Source organism: Crassostrea angulata, chromosome 3, assembly GCF_025612915.1.
Source record: "Crassostrea angulata isolate pt1a10 chromosome 3, ASM2561291v2, whole genome shotgun sequence".
In the NCBI taxonomy this organism is placed as follows: Eukaryota; Metazoa; Mollusca; class Bivalvia; order Ostreida; family Ostreidae; genus Magallana; species Magallana angulata.
Genome location: NC_069113.1, coordinates 14743262 through 14766322, shown reverse-complemented (window position 1 = coordinate 14766322; position 23061 = coordinate 14743262). Strand labels below are relative to the sequence as shown.

At 34.6% G+C, this 23061-nt stretch overlaps 3 protein-coding genes across 4 annotated transcripts; all 3 read left to right on the top strand.

Annotated features, from left to right (window-relative positions):
- The first annotated feature begins 367 nt into the window (after positions 1-367).
- LOC128176475 (protein-glucosylgalactosylhydroxylysine glucosidase-like) lies at positions 368-11620 on the top strand. 2 transcript variants are annotated; one of them, XM_052842857.1, is made up of 13 exons: positions 368-427; positions 574-633; positions 1640-1836; positions 2261-2463; positions 5217-5418; positions 5716-5894; positions 6025-6242; positions 6493-6676; positions 6936-7142; positions 7369-7578; positions 8084-8184; positions 8599-8724; positions 10694-11620. In XM_052842857.1, the coding sequence occupies exons 3-13, from the start codon at positions 1640-1642 to the stop codon at positions 11135-11137; spliced, it is 2271 nt and encodes a 756-aa protein (XP_052698817.1). In that variant the 5' UTR covers positions 368-427; positions 574-633; the 3' UTR covers positions 11138-11620. The 2 variants fall into 2 exon arrangements, with proteins under 2 accessions (XP_052698817.1, XP_052698816.1); XM_052842856.1 differs by lacking the exons at positions 368-427; positions 574-633 and having other exon boundaries at positions 1593-1836.
- Positions 11621-12089: 469 nt separating this feature from the next.
- LOC128177005 (protein-glucosylgalactosylhydroxylysine glucosidase-like) lies at positions 12090-17202 on the top strand. The gene is made up of 11 exons (XM_052843515.1): positions 12090-12496; positions 12972-13174; positions 13356-13575; positions 13727-13905; positions 13984-14192; positions 14324-14507; positions 14589-14798; positions 14978-15187; positions 15290-15390; positions 15721-15846; positions 15976-17202. Exons 2-11 carry the CDS (start codon positions 13051-13053, stop codon positions 16441-16443), a joined length of 2031 nt encoding a protein of 676 aa, XP_052699475.1. The 5' UTR covers positions 12090-12496; positions 12972-13050; the 3' UTR covers positions 16444-17202.
- A 2125-nt stretch (positions 17203-19327) lies between these two features.
- Positions 19328-22176, top strand: LOC128178884 (mammalian ependymin-related protein 1-like). The gene is made up of 5 exons (XM_052846272.1): positions 19328-19418; positions 20613-20647; positions 20996-21130; positions 21669-21931; positions 22011-22176. The coding sequence occupies exons 1-5, from the start codon at positions 19328-19330 to the stop codon at positions 22093-22095; spliced, it is 609 nt and encodes a 202-aa protein (XP_052702232.1). The 3' UTR covers positions 22096-22176.
- Positions 22177-23061: the final 885 nt, after the last annotated feature.

Genomic DNA, 23061 nt, shown 5'->3' with positions numbered 1-23061 from the left:
TTGGATCCGTAGATTCCCATAAAACCTTTTCAAACAAACTGAATTCTAACTGAACTATGATTTTTTTGTTTACAATTTTTTTAACGTATACATTTACAGATTCACTTGACCACTATATGCACAGAATTTATTAAAGATTTTCCCCTTTTTTGCATACTGATATATGTGTACCATTGCAAGCTCAAGTTTTTCGTCATGAAAAAAAAAAACCCTCCGAAAATTTTACATTTGAATTAACAATAAAACTCATTAACTTCGTTATTAAGGCTAAATGATATCATTATGCCCAAAAGCTGGAAATTTTCGAGTGGCACAACACTTGAACATAATGACATATTTGCAGTCCATAAGTATCGGTATATACATGTATATAAAAATAGACCGGGGAATAAGAAGGCGGGAGGCGGTGGCGTAGAAACTTTCTAATGTACGTATGTATGGCACAAGTGCCAGTGTTTGTGATCTCAACTTTGATCTCTTCTTTCTTTGTTTCATCTTTATCTAGTATGAGCAGATGCCGCAAGTAAACTTGTACTAATAAATATCAAATGGTGTGCGATTTTTTTTTTACAGCTGACGCTTGTGTTATCGCCCCACGTATCACTGATAGTGAACCACAACGGGGAATAAAACGCAAGTACAAGTCTCAAGTGCTGTAACACATATCCAGGCCTCAATGTTGGGGAGGGACCCAGATATTGTACTGTACTGAATATTAAGGAGGCTGGGTGTTCATCAAATTTTAGATTTGATATTAGTAATAAACTATACTAATTAGTAAAGACGAATTTCAAACATTATACATAAGTTTAAAATTTTAATACTTTAAAACTTCCTAAATTTTAAAGGGAGCTATTTGTGTGACTATATGTAGTCTCAAAATGGCCACGACCACCATTCTCATTCTCTCTCTCTCTCTCTCTCTCTCTCTCTCTCGTTTATCAGTCAGCACTTTTAAAATTTATTGCCCTATAATTTACAATAAGATTGTTTTACTCATTAAAGGGGCGTGGTCACGATATTTTTATTTCAAAAATTAATTTTTTTTGGTTTTAATGTTACAATGCTTTAGTAAGGCATTTATAACTGTCATCCAAAACTTAGGGGTCAGTGGTCAAGTTATAAGCGAGATACAGACCTTACAATTATTTGCTTTAAAAACCAAGTTCTTGTTTACATTTTGATTGTTGAAAAGAAAATGCCAGGTTTAGACCTAAAATGAATGTGACAAACTAAAGGAACTATTTATTTATGTTTAAAACGAACTTGCAGATAGAAAAATCAACTTGAAGAAAAGATTTTACCGGTATGTTGAACCAATGTAAACGAAAACAAGGCACGAGTCTTGTTTACATAACAAAGAATTGTCAGCTCTGCATCTTGCTTATAACTTTACGACTAACTATCAAATTTTGATATATCATGAGAAATGCATTACTAAAGCACTCTAAACAATTGAAATAGAAAAATGAAATTTGACAAAAATCGTGACCATGCCCCTTAATGACTTGTATGGATAGCATAATTCAATAATGTCTATAAAGATAGTTTCCATTTATTTAGTCTATATTATCTTCCTAACATTCATTATAAATCTGCAAGATGGAGTTGTGATTTGAGAATGTCTTTTTCAAAAAAGATGCTGGTATTAGCGCTTACAACTCTAATTATGTGCGACACCACATGGGCTGGAATGCGAAATGAATTACCAAGAGATGGAAACGAAGAAAATGCCAAGTCTGCAATCTCTCATGGCAGGCAAATATTGACTAAGAGTCTGCCCCGCGTGACTTCACCATTTCACATCCCAGGTATCACCTCCCTATCCGTAAACAGGTACCTATCAATCTATTGTATCCACTTTGTTTCATTCTGTTTTATTCCAAAACTTTGAGTAAAGACTTCGAACAAGGCCGTATACAACATTTACTGTAAAGTACGATAGATATAATTAAACGACAACCAACACTGTCACATGGGGTAACTGCTACAAACGGTTTACGATACGTTATTAGCTCACCTGAGCCTCTTCAGTCATCTTTTGATTAGAATGCGCGGAACAAAAAGGGGAGGGGGTCCGGAAACCCCCTGGAAAATTCAAATTCTTAAATTCACACTAAAATTACCGAAAAATATGCCCCGATAAACTTAAATATTTCTTGGACCATCTCGTATCATCTTTTTACGACCCGTTGGTTTGGAGATATAATGCATCGCAAATTTCCTTTTTTCATTCAGTGTGCTTACCCTAATTTTGCAGTTTGCCGGACGACCAACGCCTCATGCCGTCTATCGGGAACGGCCATGTAGCCACCGTGATAAGAGGTGACGCAGTTTTTATGAACGGACTTTATAATGGTCATAACATCACCAGCCATCGTGCAAAAATGCCTGCTGTATTTATTAGGAACATAAATTCTTCGAGTTTTCATGAACAACGATTCACTCTTGACTTCGCTGCTGGTGAGTGAGCAATAACTGTCGTCGTCGTCGTCGTCGTCCTCCTCCTCCTCCTCCTCCTCCTCGTTATCATTCAATCATTCACATCGTGGTTGATGCATGCTTTTTTAGCTCACCTGAGCTGAAAGCTCAAGTGAGCTATTCTGATCACATTTTGTCCGTCGTCCGTCTGTCCGTCTGTCTGTCCGTCCGTCCGTCTGTAAACTTTTTACATTTTGAACTTCTTCTCTAAAACCGCTTATCCAATTTCAACCAAATTTGGCACAAAGCATCCTTATGGGATGGCGAATATAAATTGCAGAAATAAAAGTACGATCTGTATTCAAAGCGGAGAAAACCTTGAAACTGTAGAAAAAGGGGGGTGCATTTTTAAAAATCTTCTTCTCAAGAACTACCGAGGCAAATTCAACGTAGTTTAGCATAAATTATCCTTATGGGAAGGAAAATATAAATTGCAAAAATTAAGGTCTAATTCAGTTTCAAATCTGAGTTATTACGAAAATAATGATAAAGGAAAGGCGTGTTTCAGCTTCGGTTCGGTTCGGCATCCGGTAAAATGGGTAGGCAAGACTTGGCCTGGTCAAAACAAAAGATTGGCAGTTATTAATCTGCCAATCTCATTAAAATTTCAGGATATTTGATGGACCAGTTATATTTGTATTCGCTGTAAATATTGCCGCAAAATAATGCGTATTTGGAATTGACGATTGCCGATCTACCCCGGCTTTTATTTTGCCACGGCCCGGGTTTGCATACCCATTTTACCAAGACTCATATCCTATACTTCTAAAACGAGGTTCTTTGTTTAAAGCAGCCATGACATTATACGAAAAAGGGTCGATCTGACTATGATGAATTTGCTTGTTTATGCAACAGTTCGTGTATGAAGGGAAATTTTTGAAACATGCAAAATATATTGGTGCCGATTTTGTGAAGTAAATTGAGGCTAAATATTTCAATGCGTTGACAGATTTCACACATGACGTTGGGTTAGCTTGTACTGATTTTCGTTTCGTATTCATTATTTATGCTTTGTAATTTAACCTGGGAACTCTCGTATTTCGTGATTTTTACATATCAATTCAAACAGAGACTTCGGTAGATCAAACAGTTAACTCTTTACCTGCGCAAATTAAGCAAAATCTGATGTATCAAAAAAGTACTGAAATACAATTCATTCTATCGGTAATTCGGCATTATCTTTTGCGTAATGGTAGATTAATGCAATAGGTTTTGTTGAGATCGATGCTCGGCATTTTCTCGAGTTTATTCAGTTTAAATAGAGTTTGATATCGCTGAAGGAAATATGTAAGTATATATACATGTATATGTATGATTCATTTCGAAAAAATAAATTGTGTTCTTTATTTGTTATAGTGCATGCATGTTTCTTGTGTTTAATTGTTTACAATTTCTATTTACTAACCATATTTGAGTGTTAAGCTTCGAATTATAAGCAATTAAGATACAGAGATTTGCTCACAATTCTATGTTTGTACACAGATCTTAAAAACTAAAGATTAAAAAAGTAAAAAATTTGTCAATATTAATTAAGAAAATTTTCAAAGTCTGTTCTTCCAGAAACCAATTTTAACAACTTATTGTATTGTAAACTTAACCTTTTTTCGTCATTATTACTCCTACTGTACATGTGATCCTTGACTGTGTTTGTGTACATTTGTATAAACTGATTTTGAACCTCAAATACCAATTAATGAACTGGTCTTGAGTGAATAAAAGAATTGAAAATCTTAGGCCATTCTTTTTTTCCAATTTAAATGCTGAATAGGAAATACCAAGTTAAAAATCTTAAGCTGAATGTAATAAAGTCATGTCAACAAAATATGACTCAAACCTAGGGAAACTGTGAGCTCTGTATCTTGCTTATAATTCTACGATTGATGCTGAAATTTTGGTTGAACATTAGAAATTCTATATGAATTAGAGTATGTTAAATACTTGTACAAAAAAAATAAAAGAATGATATTCTGTATATACCTACTCTCTGGGGTCCCCTCATTATACAATAAATAATGTGAAATCTACATCAATTTTGATAGTTTTTCAGACACGAGTAAATAAAAACGACATCTTTAAAACAGTTTCCATAGTTTTGACACATTTCTGTTATGGGGATAAAATAATTATCGCTATTCCTAAGAAAACATCACAGTGGAAAATTATCCTGGTTTGTACGCGAGGTAAATAACAGTCATTTAATTATAATGGAAAACAAATTAAATTTTTGAATGTTTTAATTTGAGGAATTGAGCACATTGAGGTACAATTTTCTTCTTCACATCTATACATGAAGGATTTTTTAAATAAAATACAATAACTATTATATATTTTTTTTAAATACAATAACAAGTAAGTAGTTGATGAGACAAATGTACCTATATGCTCTCATATATTTTGATCGCTTTACAAAGTGTGTGTGTGTGTGGGGGGGGGGGGGGGGCAGAACGAAAATATAGGGAATTGGAAGTTAACAACTTAACAGTGTACCCCTACCAAATGTTTAGTTTTATATCTTGCGTAGGATTTTCTTATTCTGGTAAAAAATAGTATTTCATGAAGGTACAATGTCAAAGATTACGTGTATGCAAAAATAATTGTAAAATTCGAATACTGGACAATATTTATTTTTTGTTATTCTACCGAGGGACCATATGGCACAATATCTTTTGAACGCCAATTGTTGCTCAGGTGAGCGATGTGGCCCCATGGGCCTCTTGTCTTTGTTTACTTTTCAGGTATGTTTGTAGAGGAGATGGCGGCAAAGGATTTATCTGTCCGGATAAAAATGTTTGCTCATCGAACAATAAAACAGCTACTCGTCACCATGGTGACTGTACGAAATGCAGGGTCAGCAGACGTTAGGTTGGGTTTTAATTCCTCTAGGATTGCTGACACTGAGGATTTGGATATCACTCACGCGGTCAACCAATCTATCGGGTATAATAAAATATATTCCTCAAGAAAAAAGGGTTCGTGATAACTATTCTAGTCTTATTTTTGAATAAAACAGTCATGATGTAACATATTACTAAGTAAACACAATTCTTTTGTCAAATCATGGTCGAATGACCTATGCCTTTTTCCAATTAGTTGTATGTAAACCAAAACGATTAATACCAACTATAAATTAGTACCTATCTATTTTACGTACAATATCCCAAGTCTTCCTATTTTGTAATATACCACCATGTACATATGTACATATATGTAGGAACTATTTCAATCTGCATGTAGCATTATAAGCGGAAGAACAAAAGAAATGGAATATGACGTCACGGGATTACAAGACGTCACCATGGTTCACACTGTTATACCAGAGGAAATCTCCGTGGAAGCATTCCAAGAAACTACACACCTCTTTCTACTAAGTGTTGATCTGGTCCCAGCAACTGCAAAGAAATCTTTCGACAAAGGTTCCTTTTCTGTCGTTACCATATTGTCAATAGAATCAATTTTTAAGCAACTGTTTAAAATACAATTTTTATTTTCAAAAAAGGTTGACATTTGAGACAATACAATTTCTTTTTGAAATACTTCCAATAGGCGTGCAAATGTTTTTTAATGGAAACCTTGAGTCGAGCCACGTCAATGGTTGGGCAGATGTATGGAGGAATGGTCGAATTGATTTGAATGGCAATGATACATTGTCTACTTTGGCGTATTCCAGCTTGTACTATATCATGAGTTCTCTCCCTTTGGGACCGACCCCAGATTTTGTGGGTCTATCTCCCGGGGATTTGGCTCATGGTGAGGGACACCAGGTACTTTCTTGTTGTTATACAAACATCAATTTTATTTACATGTTTAACATAAAAAATAATCGTGAATGCACGAAAATTATTATGATATTTAATGTTTTTAACATAACATCAAAATTCAATTTTAATTTTGTTTTAAAAGTACACGTACATGCTGGCAATTATTGTTTCGCAGAGTGTTATTTAAATATCAAGTCCACGGTTTTAATGAAGAGAAAAGTTAAATAAAAAGTATTTATTTTTGTGTATGAAGGACTACATGGGTCACGTGTTCTGGGACCAGGAAACATGGATGTATCCACCGATACTACTGCTCCACAGTAAGATGGGGGAGGCCATCGTACAAACCAGGGTCCGCACTCTAGACGCCGCCATACAGACCGCCAAGATGAGGGGATACAAAGGAGCCATGTACCCATGGGAAACTGCTATCTCAGGTATAAATCTGTGCGCGTTTCTGTGTCAAATTATAGAAGCATAATGCTATTATAGATGCATTATGTTATAGATGAACATGTATATATATATACTTATATATATATCATGTTATAGATGTATATTGTTAAAGATGAATCATTTTATAAATGTATCATGTTATATATAGACATATCATGACGTATTTTGTCATGGATGATGTATCACGTTGTTTGTTATTATGGAACATCGTTTTGAACAATGGATCTTTGTTTCCTACAGGTCTTGACGTAACAGAAATACCTATTTATTTTTTGAATGAACAACACATCACAGGAGATATTTCGTTTGCCTTGAGACAGTACCTTTATATGACACGAGACATTAGGTTCCTTAACGAGAGTGGAATAAAGGTAGTGCAAGAAATAGCAGAATTCTGGGCTTCACGAGTTTTCCTGAATTCCTCAACAAATATGTACGAAATCCATGGTAGGTTAACAAATTCAAGTGCTCATACATGTGAATTAAATGAGGTTAAGTTGCTATTTTCTAATGACAAACCAAAACCATACTTAATGCCACTTGCCGATTTAACGTCCCGTCGAGAATATTTAGAATCATGGAGTAGTCTCCAACACCAACATTTGCTTGCAAGGAAATGTCGTGTTACTTGTACAGGTATATGTCACTATTTAATGTATTGTATTTTTTGTAGACGTGATGCCTCCCGATGAATGGCACAAGAAAGTGAATAACTCGGCCTTCACAAACGCTGTCGCTAAACTAAGTCTCTTACTCCCGGATTTTGTGGGAAATGTGATGAACACCAAACCCGATCCAAAATACAAAGCCATTGCTGACAAAATGTACATTCCCTATGACAAACAACTTGACTATCATCCCGAATTTGATGGCTACACAAAAAGTAATACAGTTTTAATTTGTTAATTTTCAAGATCATGTAAGTAGGGAAGGGCATGCCTGGCACGTATTAGATGCGGTAAATGCTATTGTCATTTTTAGAACAATTGACCTAATCAGCGGTTTCTAATCTCGATGTTATTTATGCTTGAGAGGTGTATGACATGTATTTCTCAACAACTGTTTTTCTGTGTTAGCACCACAGTTATGATTTTTTTGCTACTGTAACAGTAAAATGTCTAGTACAACAGAAAACTACACCAATTAAAATTCTGTTAAAAGTACACCCCCATATAACAGTGATACATGTTGATGATGTAATAACGAAATTTAATGCAAACCATTTTAAATATTTTCGATTAAGCTTACAGCCACCCCCTCTCCCCAATTAAGGTTGCATGAAAATGTTACATTCAGAAATGATACTGATATAAAGGAAGAAATTTTTAATAAATATTTCTTTCCCATAGAGTTTGTGACATTCTATATACATATGTACACTCTTTCAGATGAACCCGTGAAACAAGCTGACGTTGTCCTAATGGGATTCCCTCTTATGATAGACATGGACGAGTCTACACGAAGGAATGACCTCCGGATATACGAAGCGGTCAGTTCGAAAGAAACCATTCTTTAGCACGAACAGTATAATATCGGAAACAGTTAAAAAATACACTTGCGTATATAATTATTGGCACTCAATGCTAATAATAATGGATTTTAACTGCTTGGCAAGACTTTTTGACATGAAATAAAAACAAAATACGAAGTCAGAATACCTGTACTCTGACACTCAAAAGTTGCATTTGATTGTGATATCGGATTATATTGTGGCAATAGGAATTATAATTTAGACTCGCAGTGTTAAAGTTGTATGTAACAAAGAGACCCCTGGATCAATATAACATCAAGTAACGCAAAATGCAGTTCTAATGTAAAACTATTCCAGCATGTGGTCACGCTTGCTCTGTTCCATTACGTGTGGTTACAAAAACGACCGAGTAGTTACGATTGTCTATTCCAGGTGACATCAAAAGGTCCAGCCATGACCTGGAGTATGTTCTCCATCGGGAACCTGGAGATTGGAGATATAACTAAGGCATCGACCCAGTTTACACGCCAGCTGCTGAATGTCGCTAAGCCATTTAATGTAACTAAACTACTATGGTTAATTTCATCAAAATTTGTTGAATACCAATTTCGTGGATTTCGTCGTTGAGTTGATCCACGAATTGAAATGTTCAGTCTATGTTTTGATAAATGTTGTTGCAACATATTGTATTGATCGAATCATTGGCCAAAATTTTACGTACTAGTATCATTGAAACTGAGTTTTATCAAATCCAGTCCATCGATTTTTAGCCGGGCCCTGCTGAAAGCATAGTCCTGGCTGTAAGCAGGCAAATCGCCAATGTTACTATAAATAGTACAACTTCAAAAGTAAACAAAAAACCAAACAGCGTCGAAGTAAAAGCTTCCGCTATACCAAATAGTTACACAAAGAGCCACATTTTGTCAAAAGTGTTGGCATTTTGTTTCTTCTTTTTTAACTCGAGAAAATTGTCTATCTTTTTTAGTTTTCTTATTAATAACGTGTTTTATAAACAAGCCTATGCATTTTGGAGACAATGCGCATGAATTTCCATATACTACTTTGCTGCGCGATGAAGAAATGGGAATTGAATATATAACGCTTGTTGCAAAATTCAAGGCAGCAACTTGAACTTTTTTCTACTAGACAGACATATTTTTGTTTATAGCCGCTTACAAAATTTGTAGCTCTCTGACGCTTTGCCGACATTAAAAGCATGAGAGAGAGAGAGAGAGAGAGAGAGAGAGAGAGAGAGAGAGAGAGAGAGAGTTATTTATTTCAGTCTTTACTACACAATATGCATAAAACACACCAAATGAGCCCGGCTTTCAGTACTTCAGTACTTTGATTTTGGTGACGCACTGAAGGCAGCAAAACAAAAATTTAACACATCATTTGTACAAAATTATACAAGGTATACCAAAACATCCCAATAAGAGCAAAGATATTAGATAGTTCTATATACATGTATAATGTTCCATTCTTGTCAATTTGTTCTGTTTGATGAGTAAAACAGTCTAACAAAAGTAACTCAAGCATCAATAACTTTAATATAATGGATATTTCGAGCGAGTTGGAAGTCATCATTTCTGTTTTAGTATGCGTTTAAAGGGGCATGTTCACGATTTTGGTCGAAATTTAACTTTTCCTATCTCAGTGTTTACAATCATGCTTGAGCAAGGTATTTCTGATGAGCAACCAAAACTTGAGTGTGTTTAGTGAAGTTATTTGTTATGTAAAGAAAACTCAGTCATGTTTTTGTTTACATTTTCAATGTTGAAAAGAGAAGTCCAGGTTTAGACCCAAAATGAATGTGACAAACGCTAGGAACTGTTTATCTATGTTCAAAACAAATTAGCAGATAAAAAAAATTCGCTTGAAAAAGAACGTTTACGGGACATTGAACCAATGTAAACAAAAACCTGGTATGAAACTTATTTGCATAACAAATAATTGTGAGCTCCGTTCCTTGCTTTAAATTCTATGAATGACAGTCATATTATGGTTATTCATTACAAATTTATTATTAAAGCATTGTACACAATCAAAATTGTGAAAAAATCATCGAAAATAGTGACCATGCCATTTTAGACCAAAAGCTTTTTTTCAGTCTAAGACTCTAATCAGTTTTGAAATAATGGGGTTTGACTATAAAACATCTTAAAAACGTTTTCTTGTGTTGATTTTATTTCTTTTTCATTGATTGGCAAACCCTTTTTTAGGTAGATGAAAAATAAATAAGATTTAAGCATAGATTCGACTTATTTATCTTTGCACAAAACACCTTTGATCAAGCGTTGTAGAACAACTTTCTATTATGAATTCCATTTCACTAAGATACTATTTAAATACACATGTAGTATATAAGGACTCTTTGTTTGTCTGTTTTCTGTATTAGTTATGTATTACGACTTGTAATATGATCTGGTTCCCGTATAAAGTTGTCCACTGGATGACAAGGACATTCATATGCTAGCAAAATGATAGTGAAAAGTCACGTGCAACAACTGCTTTTTGAACATTACAGGTGTGGACAGAACTCGATGACGGTACGGGCGCTGTCAATTTCATCACGGGGATGGGAGGGTTCCTGCAGTCCCTGCTGTTTGGTTATGGCGGCTTCAGACTCCGCCCTGACAGGATCGACTTCCACGGACGTCTCCCTCCCTCCACCTCCTCCTTCAACATCACAGGACTAGACTACCTAGGAGGATCCATAGATTTCTATTTTACCAAAGATGCAACCATTGTGAGGCTGACCAAGGCAGCTGAATTTACCCTGACGTTAAAATACGAAGAGAAAGCCTTCACATTGAAACAAAATGAAATACAAATGTTTTCTTCGACAAAAGCCTCCATAGTGCCAGATCTACCGCTCACACTAGACAGAAACTCAGCGAATCATGTTTTATTTTCATCAGTTCTACTGATTATTAGTGCTTTGTTTTGTTCAAAACTTTATATTTGTTGAAAATTCATATTCGTTGAAGACGATGCAAGCAAAAACATATACAAGCTTAACACATTATATTTCTGCTGACTTATATGTAATATACTATTTTCTTTAGGGAAAACATGCATTAATAAGCATATTAATATCATATTTGGGTAAGATAGTAATGATGCCAACAGCCGGGCGTGTATTAAATTGATATTTTCTGAAGGGAAACATGCATGAATGAACATAATAATATCATATTTGGGTAAGTTAATTAAGCAAACAGTCTGACATATATTATGTTATTAACATGCACCAATAAGTATAATCAAAATCGTATTTGGGTGAGATAATAAAGCTAACAGCCCAAATGTCCAAAGATGGTGTGGTGTCACAGATCTACCAAATGAGCTTTCCACTTTTGCAACATTTAACACCGGTATTACGTCTAACGATAATGTTTATTTAAAAATCGAATTATATTTGAATTTTTAAAAATAAAGATATATACATGTACTTGTATTGTTGATTAATTCATGATATTCCTATAACAGTTTATATTTTTACACTAGATTTTTTTCTGTAATGCCAACAATCGTTGTTTAAAGAATGATTTCAAAAGATATCACTTAAACGTGCTCGCATGTCTGATCCTGGTAAGGGTTGTCTACACTTTGCTAGTATATTAACCTGTCATCATATTGTTTCGAACAAATAAAAAAAAAATAATACGTTGTTTAACGGAAATCTGCAAACATCCCTAAAACGGTTTAGCAAGTATTCATACACCAAAGTTAGCAGATAGAAGTATATATACATGTATTTGTAGGCACATAGGCAAACATGTACTTTACATTTAATATTTTGAAAGAGCAAACTTTGTTTGGATGAATTTAACATACATGTTTTGGAAACAAACAACATATTTTTTGTAATTAATACATGTGTATTGATCATTGGACTACTATTACACATAGAATTACGTATGAAACATCTTGTACAGCCTGATTAGGGTGGTTGTTCCCAGGTACTTGAATGCGATACTCTAAACAAAAAGTCCTCGGTAACCAAGATAACCAACTATCTGTTCCAAAGCAGTGTAAATTGTCACTTAACAAGTACAGAATGAAACATGGAGTCCAGCATATCCCCTAGTGCATTGAAGTCGAACTTTTCTAAGATGTTGCTGCTAGTTTTCCTTGCTTTGTTGAGTATGCTGGAGACCAATGCACGGGCTGCTGAAGATGTAACGTGCTCTGATATAGGAAACACAGCAACGAGGGAAAACGAAATGGTTTTATCCCATTGAGACCGCGAGGAAAAGTTACCACTGGACCTTGATGCTCGAGTCTGGACAGTGACACCCGGTGTAACCGTACTAAGCAGTGACACGTAAGTCAGTACTTGTACGCCAAGTTTTGACCATACATACTATACAAATATAAATTAAGGAGACTGGGTTGTCAGTAAATTAACCACTGATCTTCCTTTTATTTTCTGATTTGCATTGTGTGTTTGGTTATTATCTATGATTTAGTTCAGAAAAAATCCATATAAATGAATACTTTGTTATGTGTTTATAAAAAGCTCTTCTTCTTAGGAAATAAATATAGTAAAAAATTGGTCACGACCATATAGCTCTCTTAATTTGACAGACATCATTAGAATATATGGACATATTAAAATCTGTTAATCGTCGAACATATATATAATCATCCACATGGACCTGATTGTATCATACAACACTTAAAGTTTTTAGATAAATAGCTCATTGCAAAAGCGTTAAGAGATCTTAGTACACTTTTGTTGTATGTCTTATATAAACATGTAGTCGTAGGACATTATTTTTTTTTATCATAAACAACAGGATACCCAATGACACTAGAGTTCTTCCTACCATCGGCAACGGTCACATAGCCACGGTAGTCAAAACAGACACGCTCTGTATGAACGGTCTATACAATGGGTACGCCATAAAAACTCACAGGGCTCTTCTACCAGCTATCCTTGTCAGAAACGTTAGCGTGGACGGCAACGTCACGTCTAAATATAGCCTCGATCTTAAAAAAGGTACATTAAAAATCCATAGTATAAATCTGATGTTGATGATTGAAATTCATATACATGTGTTCAATGATTGATGTGCAATAAAGTGAACAGATTGTATTATTACAGGTATCACTAATTCAAATATCATTAAAATAATTATTATAACAGATTTTAAAAATTTCAATGAAAACATTTTTAAAAGGTATGTTCCTGGAGAGTCATGTCGGGGAAAGCGTCTCCGTGACGTTGAAGACTTACGCTCACCGCTCCATCCCTCAACTGATGGTGACCGAGCTCCTCGTACAGAATCACCAGGAGGCGCCAATTAAAGTCAAACTCGGCGGTGAAGCGCCCGTCGCTACTGACGATCTAGATAATACACTTAGTGGGGACCAGTCGTCACCTTTAGGCAAAGACAGAAGGTACATGGGAATGACCTGTACATGTATCACTTTTTTTAAAGCTCTTAATAGGAAGAATCCTAAACTTTTATTTTTCAAACCTTGCATTCGGCTGAAACATGCGTTTAATCATGGAACTAATATTACAAACAGTTGCTCTTTTTTTCTTCAGAGTTTTCTTTGGAAGAGTTAAAGAGTTCGAATACTCTTGGAATGAAACTCGTAACGTTACAATGGTATATTCTCCCATACCTCCATACGTCTGTGTTGGACCTAATCGAAGATTGGCGAGACTCTTTCTTCTCAGTGTTGATAGCAATCCACAAACTACAAACTCCCAGTTCACCAAAGGTTCGTTTATCAACAGTTAACAATGGAATTCCGATCGCTAGAATTCTAGCTCTTTATTGTAGAATTTCTGTTACGCAGGCGTTGATCTATTCTTCAACAATTCACTGGAGTCCCAGCACATTCAGTCGTGGCAAACATTGTGGTCTAACGGGCGAATGGAAGTATCAGGGAACGACGAACTAGCTACTTTGATCTATTCCTCGTTATATTACATTCTCAGCTCCCTCCCCTTGTCAGAACATCCAGATTTTATTGGTCTCTCTCCTGGAGATCTTGCCCACGGTTTGGTAAGAATTTCATTCCTAAATAAGATAAATAAAATCTTTAATTGTTTATTTGATTGGAAAGTTGCTAGGGTTCCTACGAGGTATTGTTCTTAAAATTAATACTATATTACTATAAACATCCTAATATTTAGATGTATAACGGTCATGTGTTCTGGGATCAAGAAACCTGGATGTATCCGCCCATTCAACTATTGCACGGTGAAATCGGTAAAGCCATCATCAAAACAAGAACAAGAACTCTTGACAACGCCAAACATCAGGCGATGATGAGAGGGTACAATGGAGCCATGTATCCCTGGGAAAGCGCATTCAGTGGTAAAAAAACATTAAAAACTGTAGGTTACCATATATTTATACATACAAATTGCTATAAGCATTTCATTATTTCGATTTCAGGATATGACGTCACACCAGTTCCTCCTTATTTCCAATTTGAAAAGCATATAACTGGCGATATAGCGTTTGCCGTCAGACAATACATATATTTGACACGTGACACTGATTTCTTACTCCATGAACGAGGGAATGAAATGATAAGGGATATAGCCGATTTCTGGGCGTCACGAGCAGTGTTTAATAAAATGACAACATTATATGACATCAATGGTTTGTTCTTTTTCGTCATATAGCATCATCAAGAACCTTATGACTAACTATAATTCGATTTAAACCATCAATTTCTTCTTATAAAGGTCAAAGGAGCAAATGTGGGTTTTTTTTTTATCAAACTGAGGCAATTTTTGTTGCGTAATAAAGTGAATTCTACTAAACTTAATCTTTGACAGATGTGATGCCACCAGACGAATATCACCATCAGGTAAATAACTCTGTCTACACAAACCTAGTAGCTAAGTTAAGCCTAGAACTCCCGGCGTTTGTGGACGAACTCCTGGGTCAGCCGTCTAAACAACTGTACAAGGATGTCGCAAACAGCATGAACATTCCTTTTGACAAAGGCCAACGGTACCACCCAGAGTATGACGGATATGTTCAAGGTCAAGCATACAGAATCTTATAACAAACCCATAAAGCAGCGCATAAGCCTTTTGTAGCAGAACACACAATCGTGTATTTTGTTGATTATTTTTTATTTGCAGGAGAAGAGGTGAAACAAGCAGACGTCATTCTTCTTGGCTTCCCACTCATGATGTCCATGCCAGAAGACGTGCGCAAAAACGACTTGCGCATTTACGAAAACGTAATAGATAGTGAATATTTTTTCTGGTCACGTAATGATAACCTTTCAATCTGCATTGTTTCAAAACAAGCATAGTAAAATGTACTTTTTAAATTCATTAACTAAAAGTTGAACCCCAATGATTCCGACAAACTTTTTTCTATCCATATAATACATACCGTTAAGTACAAGGTTTGGTGAATGAATTTTACTTCAAAGACCTATTTCTTATCGCACTGCGTACAGTGATATCCCTGTATGATATAATTCTACAACAGCTACACTCTTCAAGAATTTGACGAACAGTAATATTATTGAAAGTATAGTGTATATAGTAAACTTATTTTTCAGGCTACACCCGGTGGTCCCGCTATGACGTGGGGAATGTTTTCGATTGGTTATCTTGAACTTAACAACACAGCAGATGCTGCACGGCTGTTTAAAAGACAGGAAGGCAATGTTGCAGCTCCATACAACGTGAGTGAAAGATTCTGATTTATTTTACACAGACTTAAGAATTTCATATTGTTTTCAAAAACATGTTGGAATGATTGACATACGATTAGAGCATATATGTTATGAAGGAAGTGATTTACCTATTTACAGGTGTGGACGGAGAACGCTGACGGTACGGGCGCTGTCAATTTCATCACGGGGATGGGAGGGTTCCTGCAGTCCCTGCTGTTTGGTTATGGCGGCTTCAGACTCCGTCCTGACAGGATCGACTTCCACGGACGTCTCCCTCCCTCCACCTCCTCCTTCAACATCACAGGACTAGACTACCTAGGAGGATCCATAGATTTCTATTTTACCAAAGACACAACCACTGTGAGGCTGACCAAGGCAGCTGAATTTACACTGACGATAAAATACGACGAGAGAACTGTCTCACTAATACAAAATGAAAATCACATGTTTACAACAAAACGGGCTTCCATTGTACCAGAACTACCGCCACCTCCCACTCGAACGCCCGCGTCTTCTTCATCTACCGTAGGAGTCAGAAACTCAACAAACTCTCTCTCATTTTCGTCAATTCTACTTATAATTATTGTCTTGTGCAAAACGCTATAATTTTTGAGATTTGGGATATTTTTTGAAGTCAGTAGAAGCGATCTGAAGTATATTGGCACTAAGCAAACACAAGAAAAGATATTTGCTCGTATTTGGAAATGTAACTCATTTAAATGCCATTATAAGTATAAACTGATGGGCTTTATAAGAAAAAGTTCTGTGTTTGAATAAATACGTATTGTTCTTTAAAGACAGGTATAAATATAATGTATAGCCCTGTTAACTGTGATCATTTTTTCAAGTACTACACACCAGAAGTGTTAATACTTGAACATTACATAATTTTAAGGTTGTATGGGACACTTCTACGTCGTGACGTAATTCCTATCGAAAAGACAATAAAATCAAGTGAAAATTCTAAACCGGTTAAAGTATTTTGATTGTAACAACTTTTGTCCACAAATATTAACCTAGATAAAATCATATGAGGATGATAAAATATTTCCCTAGAAATAAGGTCTCAAAGAAGGAGTCACCTCTTGATGTGTCATAAAAAGCGCGTCATACCAATTAGGTTTGATTAATAAACTTTGTATAATGGGAAGAAAAACACATGCATACAAATATCAGAAAAATTCATACACATTTGTTTTTTTTTAAATTTGCAACCACTCTTCATTCCACTCTTGGACTAGTCTAAGTTCACATTAGTTCACATTAGTTCGTAGCTTAATGGAGATATAAGAAACCCCGCTATTAAACCCTTTATTTCTTTTTGGGGGTATTTTTGCATACTTTTTTCACTATTTCAACAAAGGATTTGGTTTGTATTTTACACGTTGATAGTAAAGTGTTCAAACATGTGCCGGGCTGTATGGTCGTTGCCCTACTTAGACGATATCGCTTTTTTTTTTTTTTTAGATAAAAAAACTCTGTATAGAAAGATATTGAATATTACAAAGGTATTCATATATAATTTTTTAAAAATAATAAATGATATTTTTAATGGCTAAAATCATATCTAATTTTTGAAGGTAGATCTAGTAGTTTTGTTAAGCGTCCAGCGTTTTTAAAATAGCAAGAAGTTACATTATAATTTTAGCGCTGTTTATTATTCAGTGGCTGATTTTAAAAATGCGTGCATAAAGTTAATTGTGTAAATTGTTTTATGGGTTATAAATGGAGGGTTCATTTAAAAGTAATGTCATTGAAACAGTCACGATTATGTCATTAAGTACAGAAGCTTCATATTGTTTCAAATTAGGTAAGTACAATTAAATATACTTGGCTTATATGTTATAATGACTTAATGGATGTTTTTTTTTGTCGATTTGCTCCTACATGTACAATAAAAGTTATTGTTGTAATTCATTATTAGAACTAAACCAATGTAAAACTCATACACATGAACTAAATGCTGTACTTTCATGCGTTTTGTTTTCAATTTTAAACATAAGATTTTGTTTATTTGATGATCACAAAATCAATCACAGCACTGGCGGCTTTAATTTCTAACAAAAGACATGAAAATTAAACAAATTTTTGAATAAATGAACTCACTTAGAACACGTGTTTTGCGCTGGCAAGTCTCTTATGTTCAAAGCATTGCATATATAAATCAGACATGATATATCTTTCAATACATTTAATTACCAATATGTAAAGACCATTGCACAAATTGGCAGGGGCATGCATCTTGACTAATTTTCTTAAACTGCATACATGAATACACAATTAAACTATATATTCGTTGCTAAGGGCACCCGATGCCATGGTAACAGAGACTAAGATAGAAAATTTTTTACGTCTTAGCAATTCTAAAGTAACTTTAAAGTAATAGAATGCAATTGCAGCCTTTATAAGCTATGAAATATGAAATATTTGACCAATTTACAAAAAGAAAATCACTGATGAGCAAACCAATGTCTAAAGAATGTCACCATGGAAACCAGTGAGTATTTTAAAAAAGTGTGTTTTTTCTGATGCAATAGAAGTTATTACTAAATCAAAGTCACAAATTGAAAGCAGCCGAATCTTCCTAAATAGCTTAGAATTACATTTTTATTATGTATTTTTTGCAACCCGTCAAATTAAAACCAAACGCCTTGAGAAAGACTGAGATTGAATTAAATTCGACAAATGAGGATAAATTGATACCCTTAAATCAAAGTTGGCAGTTAATTACTAATTTCGGGCACTGTTATCATGGAAACGTTTAAACCAACAAAATGGCGTCCGGATCATGTAACTAACTAGTTTTCAATTTAAAAAAACAAAACAAATCAATAATTTTGTCATGCAAAAAACTTTCTTCTGGCATAAGATATATTATACTTTAGTACAGCAAATATAGAACAAAAATAATGGCAAGTCATGAATAGGTGATACATTATCTTTCAGTTAATTGTTAAAAGCTAAACGTTTGGGTCTTCTAGATATTTAAAGAAAAAACTCAATTTTAAGCCATATAATAACATAACACACAAAAAATACACTGATAGTTTATAAAGTTTATAAATACACTTTATTTATTTCTTTTATGCATAAACTGAAAAAAAGCATATGGACGGTTTTTTCATAAACAAAACAACACGGATAACAAAAACACCAACCAATTGCCACTGTAGTCTATGAAAAAAATCATATTTTCGATGGATGTATCAATTCATCATGATCTGTTGATATTTCTCTAACAAATTATCTTTTCAAAGGTAGATTATTCTACTTATAAATGTACTGTTAAATAATTTGTTTTTAAGGAATGTGACATTTTGGAGCCATGACTAGTCTATATTTCATCTAGTTTATATTTAGTTAAGTCTCATTTCTAAATTTGTAATCATATGCATGCGACCCACCAACAGGTAAAAAGAAACATAAAGACATGGCTTCTATTTTAAATCAGTGAACACCTAGCTGCAGAACTACTCATCTATTCGGGATTATGCTACTGGGTCGCCTGTCCGGCATGTTCAGTGTTTTAATAACCAGTGCCTCTCTGTATAGGGTGGATGTACAACTCTCAAAGCCATGTGGTAAGACCATAATCGCTAAAAGGGTTTATCGATATATACCACATAGCAAAAATGCCATATTAGAAGCAACTATTTTTTTGAAAAATACATGTTTGTTAGCTTAATACTGTAATGTCTATCAAACTTGATCTTACGTTTAATCATTTTATGTGAATTGCTTTCAAAAATGAAGTGTATACTGTGGAATCACTTAAATTTGTGGGGGCCAATTTCCGTGGATTGTGGGGTTTTTGCTTATTCGAGGGGATGTAATTTCGTGGATGCCCGGTTTTCAGTTTCAGTGAGAAAGATAACTCTTTTTTAATTTGTTTTTGTTGAGGATGTAAATGGGGGAGGGCTACCCACGAAAACCCCGAAAATTGAGCCACCACGAATTTTAATGATTCCACAGTATGTCATACACACTTCATAAACAAATAATACGTCCTTTGCAAATTAAGGGTTTAAAACAAAGCAGAGGTTAATTGTTAAATGCAAACCTTGTTCAAGGTAATTAAAAGCTTTTAAAAGCTTGTTTTCCCCTCAAATTATTTTAGCTGATACTTTAGAAAGAAAAGAATGGATTGGATGATGGATGTAGAATGCATAATACAAAATGCTGAACACAGAATTGCTAATATAGTGGTGTCGGAAGCAAATTGAAAGTGTGTGTGGGGGGGGGGGGGGGGGGGCTACCTTATGTTGTTAAGTAGAATGAAGCTTTAATTTCGAAAGTGATGAATGGATTTGGAAGAGAATTTGGTATGGTAATTAAAACAGTTTCCAAAAGATTGTGATGATTTTTTAACGAGGAAACTATGCACTCTTGTAAAAGTATTACATAAATATCTTGCGACGAGCCAATTTATTTAAACAATACAATGTTTTCTCTTGGGATTCATTCGGGGATATGAAGGTGGTGACATTCGAAAAAATGCATAATCCGGTGTTAGCGTGTTATTTGATTTTTTCTGCAATGTCTGAAAGTCTGACCGTATTCCTTATTGTTTGTTGCTTTTAATGCTTCGTTGAATATGATATATTGTCCAAGAGAATAAACAAACCCATTATATCCCTTTTTTAATGTTATATAGTTATAAGCTCTATCAATGTAAAAGCTCAAATATGAACGTAGACTGTATTTGACTAAAACCCGTAGTATAATTTCTATACTTCATTTATTTTAGATTTAAGATAAATATTCATCTATTGTAGAATCGCCGAAACAATGGGAGGGAAATGTTTACACGGTATGTAGCATCAAAAGAAGGAAACAACGGAACAAAAATTACTGTTTAAAAATCAAAGATAATACTAGTAATTACCGTCACCAAATTTAATTACTGTGTACAGGGAAATATTCGATCCCGTTTAATTTTCGCCCCTGTCGCCCTAGATGTTAGGACCGAGCGATTTCCAATGTCTCAAATTATCTCTTTTTAAACACAACAGTGTCTGCATTGGCAAATTCTAGACGGGGCGAAACTGTTTGCAAGTGTAGAGGGGCGAAAATTACACGGGACGAAAATAATCCTGTATACAGTAGTCAGATATATTTTCAGAACAAGATTGCTGTTTTTCTATTCAAATGAAAACAGGTGGACACAAAGACGAACATTATGAGGAGAGCCCGGGTCGTCTATGACGAGAACGCCCCTCGAGTCCGTATTACAGAAGATATAAGTATAGGTAATCAGGTGGACTTTTATGACGTAGTGTACCTACACAATGTGGTAAGTTAGCAACTAGCAAGTTAGTAAATTATCAGCTGTTGGTTTATACGATTTGTAAGCTGTGATTTTATTTGTTCAGAATCATGAAGCAATTTCATAGATTTCAGACAGAAAAGTCAAAATTTCAATCAGTCAGAAAATAATTATCAATGACAATTTAAATTGATAAGCAACAACGTTGTATCAAGATAATTTTTAATAGCTTTTTAATTTTGTCATGCTATTCAATCAAGATTTAAAACTGTAAAATTTTGTACTGAAGTCTAAGATTTCCTTCATGATCCTTTGGCCTGGTTACAATAATGACAATTGAAAAATAAGTATACACTCTAATTATCAATAAATGTTCATTAGATCTAATACGATTAAAACCCATAACCAGTCGAAAAAATATTGAAATTTACTTATTTAATGAATTAAAGACTTTCATCAAAGCAGAGAGCGAATTTTATTTACAAAAAATGATAGTTAACCTGATTATTGACTTAAAAAGAAAAATCCCTGAACTGTTAACCAATCATATGAATTACAGGGCAAGGAATATCGTCTCAATCTGAAAACACGACAGTGCAACGTGACCGCCTTAACTCATCCCTTCCGCCAATTCGGAGTTCCCCAAGATGCAAACTTCATTGGCAAGGCTACCATTGGCATAGCGGGTATCCCAGGGGAAAATGTCGTCATCGAAAACTATAGTGGACAATTCAGGGACGGGACCAAATACTTCGGTGACGTCACATACCCAAATTGTATACCTGTATCTCGCGGGGTTTACTACAAATCGGGTTTATCACTGGATAGGTATGCCATTTTTCACTTTTGTCTTCCCTGGTTGTTTTCCGATTTGCTTTTTATATCAAGTCATATGACTCTATTTCAGGTTTTACGATATAAATGTTGGAATTGCAGACCCCATGGTATTCATTCCACATAAGGAATGTGCAGAAAAATTATCTGGTACTTGAATGAAAATAAATGAATGTTCAACGATGAACTTATTTTGCGTTTTTATTTTATAACATAACAGGATGTGACTTTTTGTCGATACACTATCTTAATTCAATCATTATGGACGGCAATAGGTGATGACTTATGATGCACGAAACCTTCCGTATGATGAAATATCGAGTAGCTCTTTTTATTTCCGTTGTCATAACCAAAAAGTAAAGAATCTATTTTGAGTCACCGTGCCACTTTAACACAATAATTCAGAAAATATGTCAGTTGAGTTTTGTACTTCAGTCTTTTTTCGATGTTAGGGACGATTGTACTTTAAGTTTTCAATGCCTTCCTGATTCTTCGTCGTGGTGAATGAAATGCCAGTAAAGCGCAATGATTATGATCGCGATAGACACGGTCCTCTCTGGAAGAATTTGTAGATAACTATTTACTTAAAGTGATTTTGGCCAAGTCTTTAAGGAATTCGAATTTGGCAAAATGCAGAAGGAATACAGAAAATGTGTTATTTCTTTTGGTACTTATACTCTGAAAATTTTCAGTCCCGCTACTTAAAACAAAAATATTGGTATCCTCTCTCAACCTTAGACCACAATTCACATTTTACGACCAACAAGCAGTAACAATCACTAAGTATGTTCCATGGTAATATAACAATTGATATTCTGTACTAGTATTTGGATCCTTGCTTATAGGGGTAAAATGAATATAGTCAAAAATATATTGTATTTTGAAATTTACATATTACATATTTTACTGTTTTTTTTTTTTATATCGTGACAGTTATACGAAGAACTCAACAAGATAGTTACTTTCATCAAAGTCTATTTGCCAATGACATTTGACCCATGTATTGATAATGTCTGCTTGAAATGTGAAGAACAATTTGACCAAATTCGATTGTCCTGTGGGTCACATACCATATGCTGTTCAGCTTATCGATTGGCTGTTCTAATCTCACGCAATAACTGTAT

Bases quoted from the DNA above. Each gene is read 5' to 3' on its own strand.
- LOC128176475 (XM_052842856.1), top strand. From the start codon at position 1,622: ATGTCTTTTTCAAAAAAGATGCTGGTATTAGCGCTTACAACTCTAATT. The intron at 6,677-6,935 runs GTATAAATCTGT...TGTTTCCTACAG, and splicing joins ATGGGAAACTGCTATCTCAG to GTCTTGACGTAACAGAAATA. The intron at 7,579-8,083 runs GTAATACAGTTT...ACACTCTTTCAG, and splicing joins ATTTGATGGCTACACAAAAA to ATGAACCCGTGAAACAAGCT.
- LOC128177005 (XM_052843515.1), top strand. From the start codon at position 13,051: ATGAACGGTCTATACAATGGGTACGCCATAAAAACTCACAGGGCTCTT. The intron at 13,576-13,726 runs GTACATGGGAAT...TTTTTTCTTCAG, and splicing joins CCTTTAGGCAAAGACAGAAG to AGTTTTCTTTGGAAGAGTTA. The intron at 15,188-15,289 runs GTCAAGCATACA...TTTTATTTGCAG, and splicing joins GTATGACGGATATGTTCAAG to GAGAAGAGGTGAAACAAGCA.
- LOC128178884 (XM_052846272.1), top strand. From the start codon at position 19,328: ATGCTACTGGGTCGCCTGTCCGGCATGTTCAGTGTTTTAATAACCAGT. The intron at 20,648-20,995 runs GTATGTAGCATC...AAATGAAAACAG, and splicing joins GGGAGGGAAATGTTTACACG to GTGGACACAAAGACGAACAT. The intron at 21,131-21,668 runs GTAAGTTAGCAA...TTACAGGGCAAG, and splicing joins TAGTGTACCTACACAATGTG to GAATATCGTCTCAATCTGAA.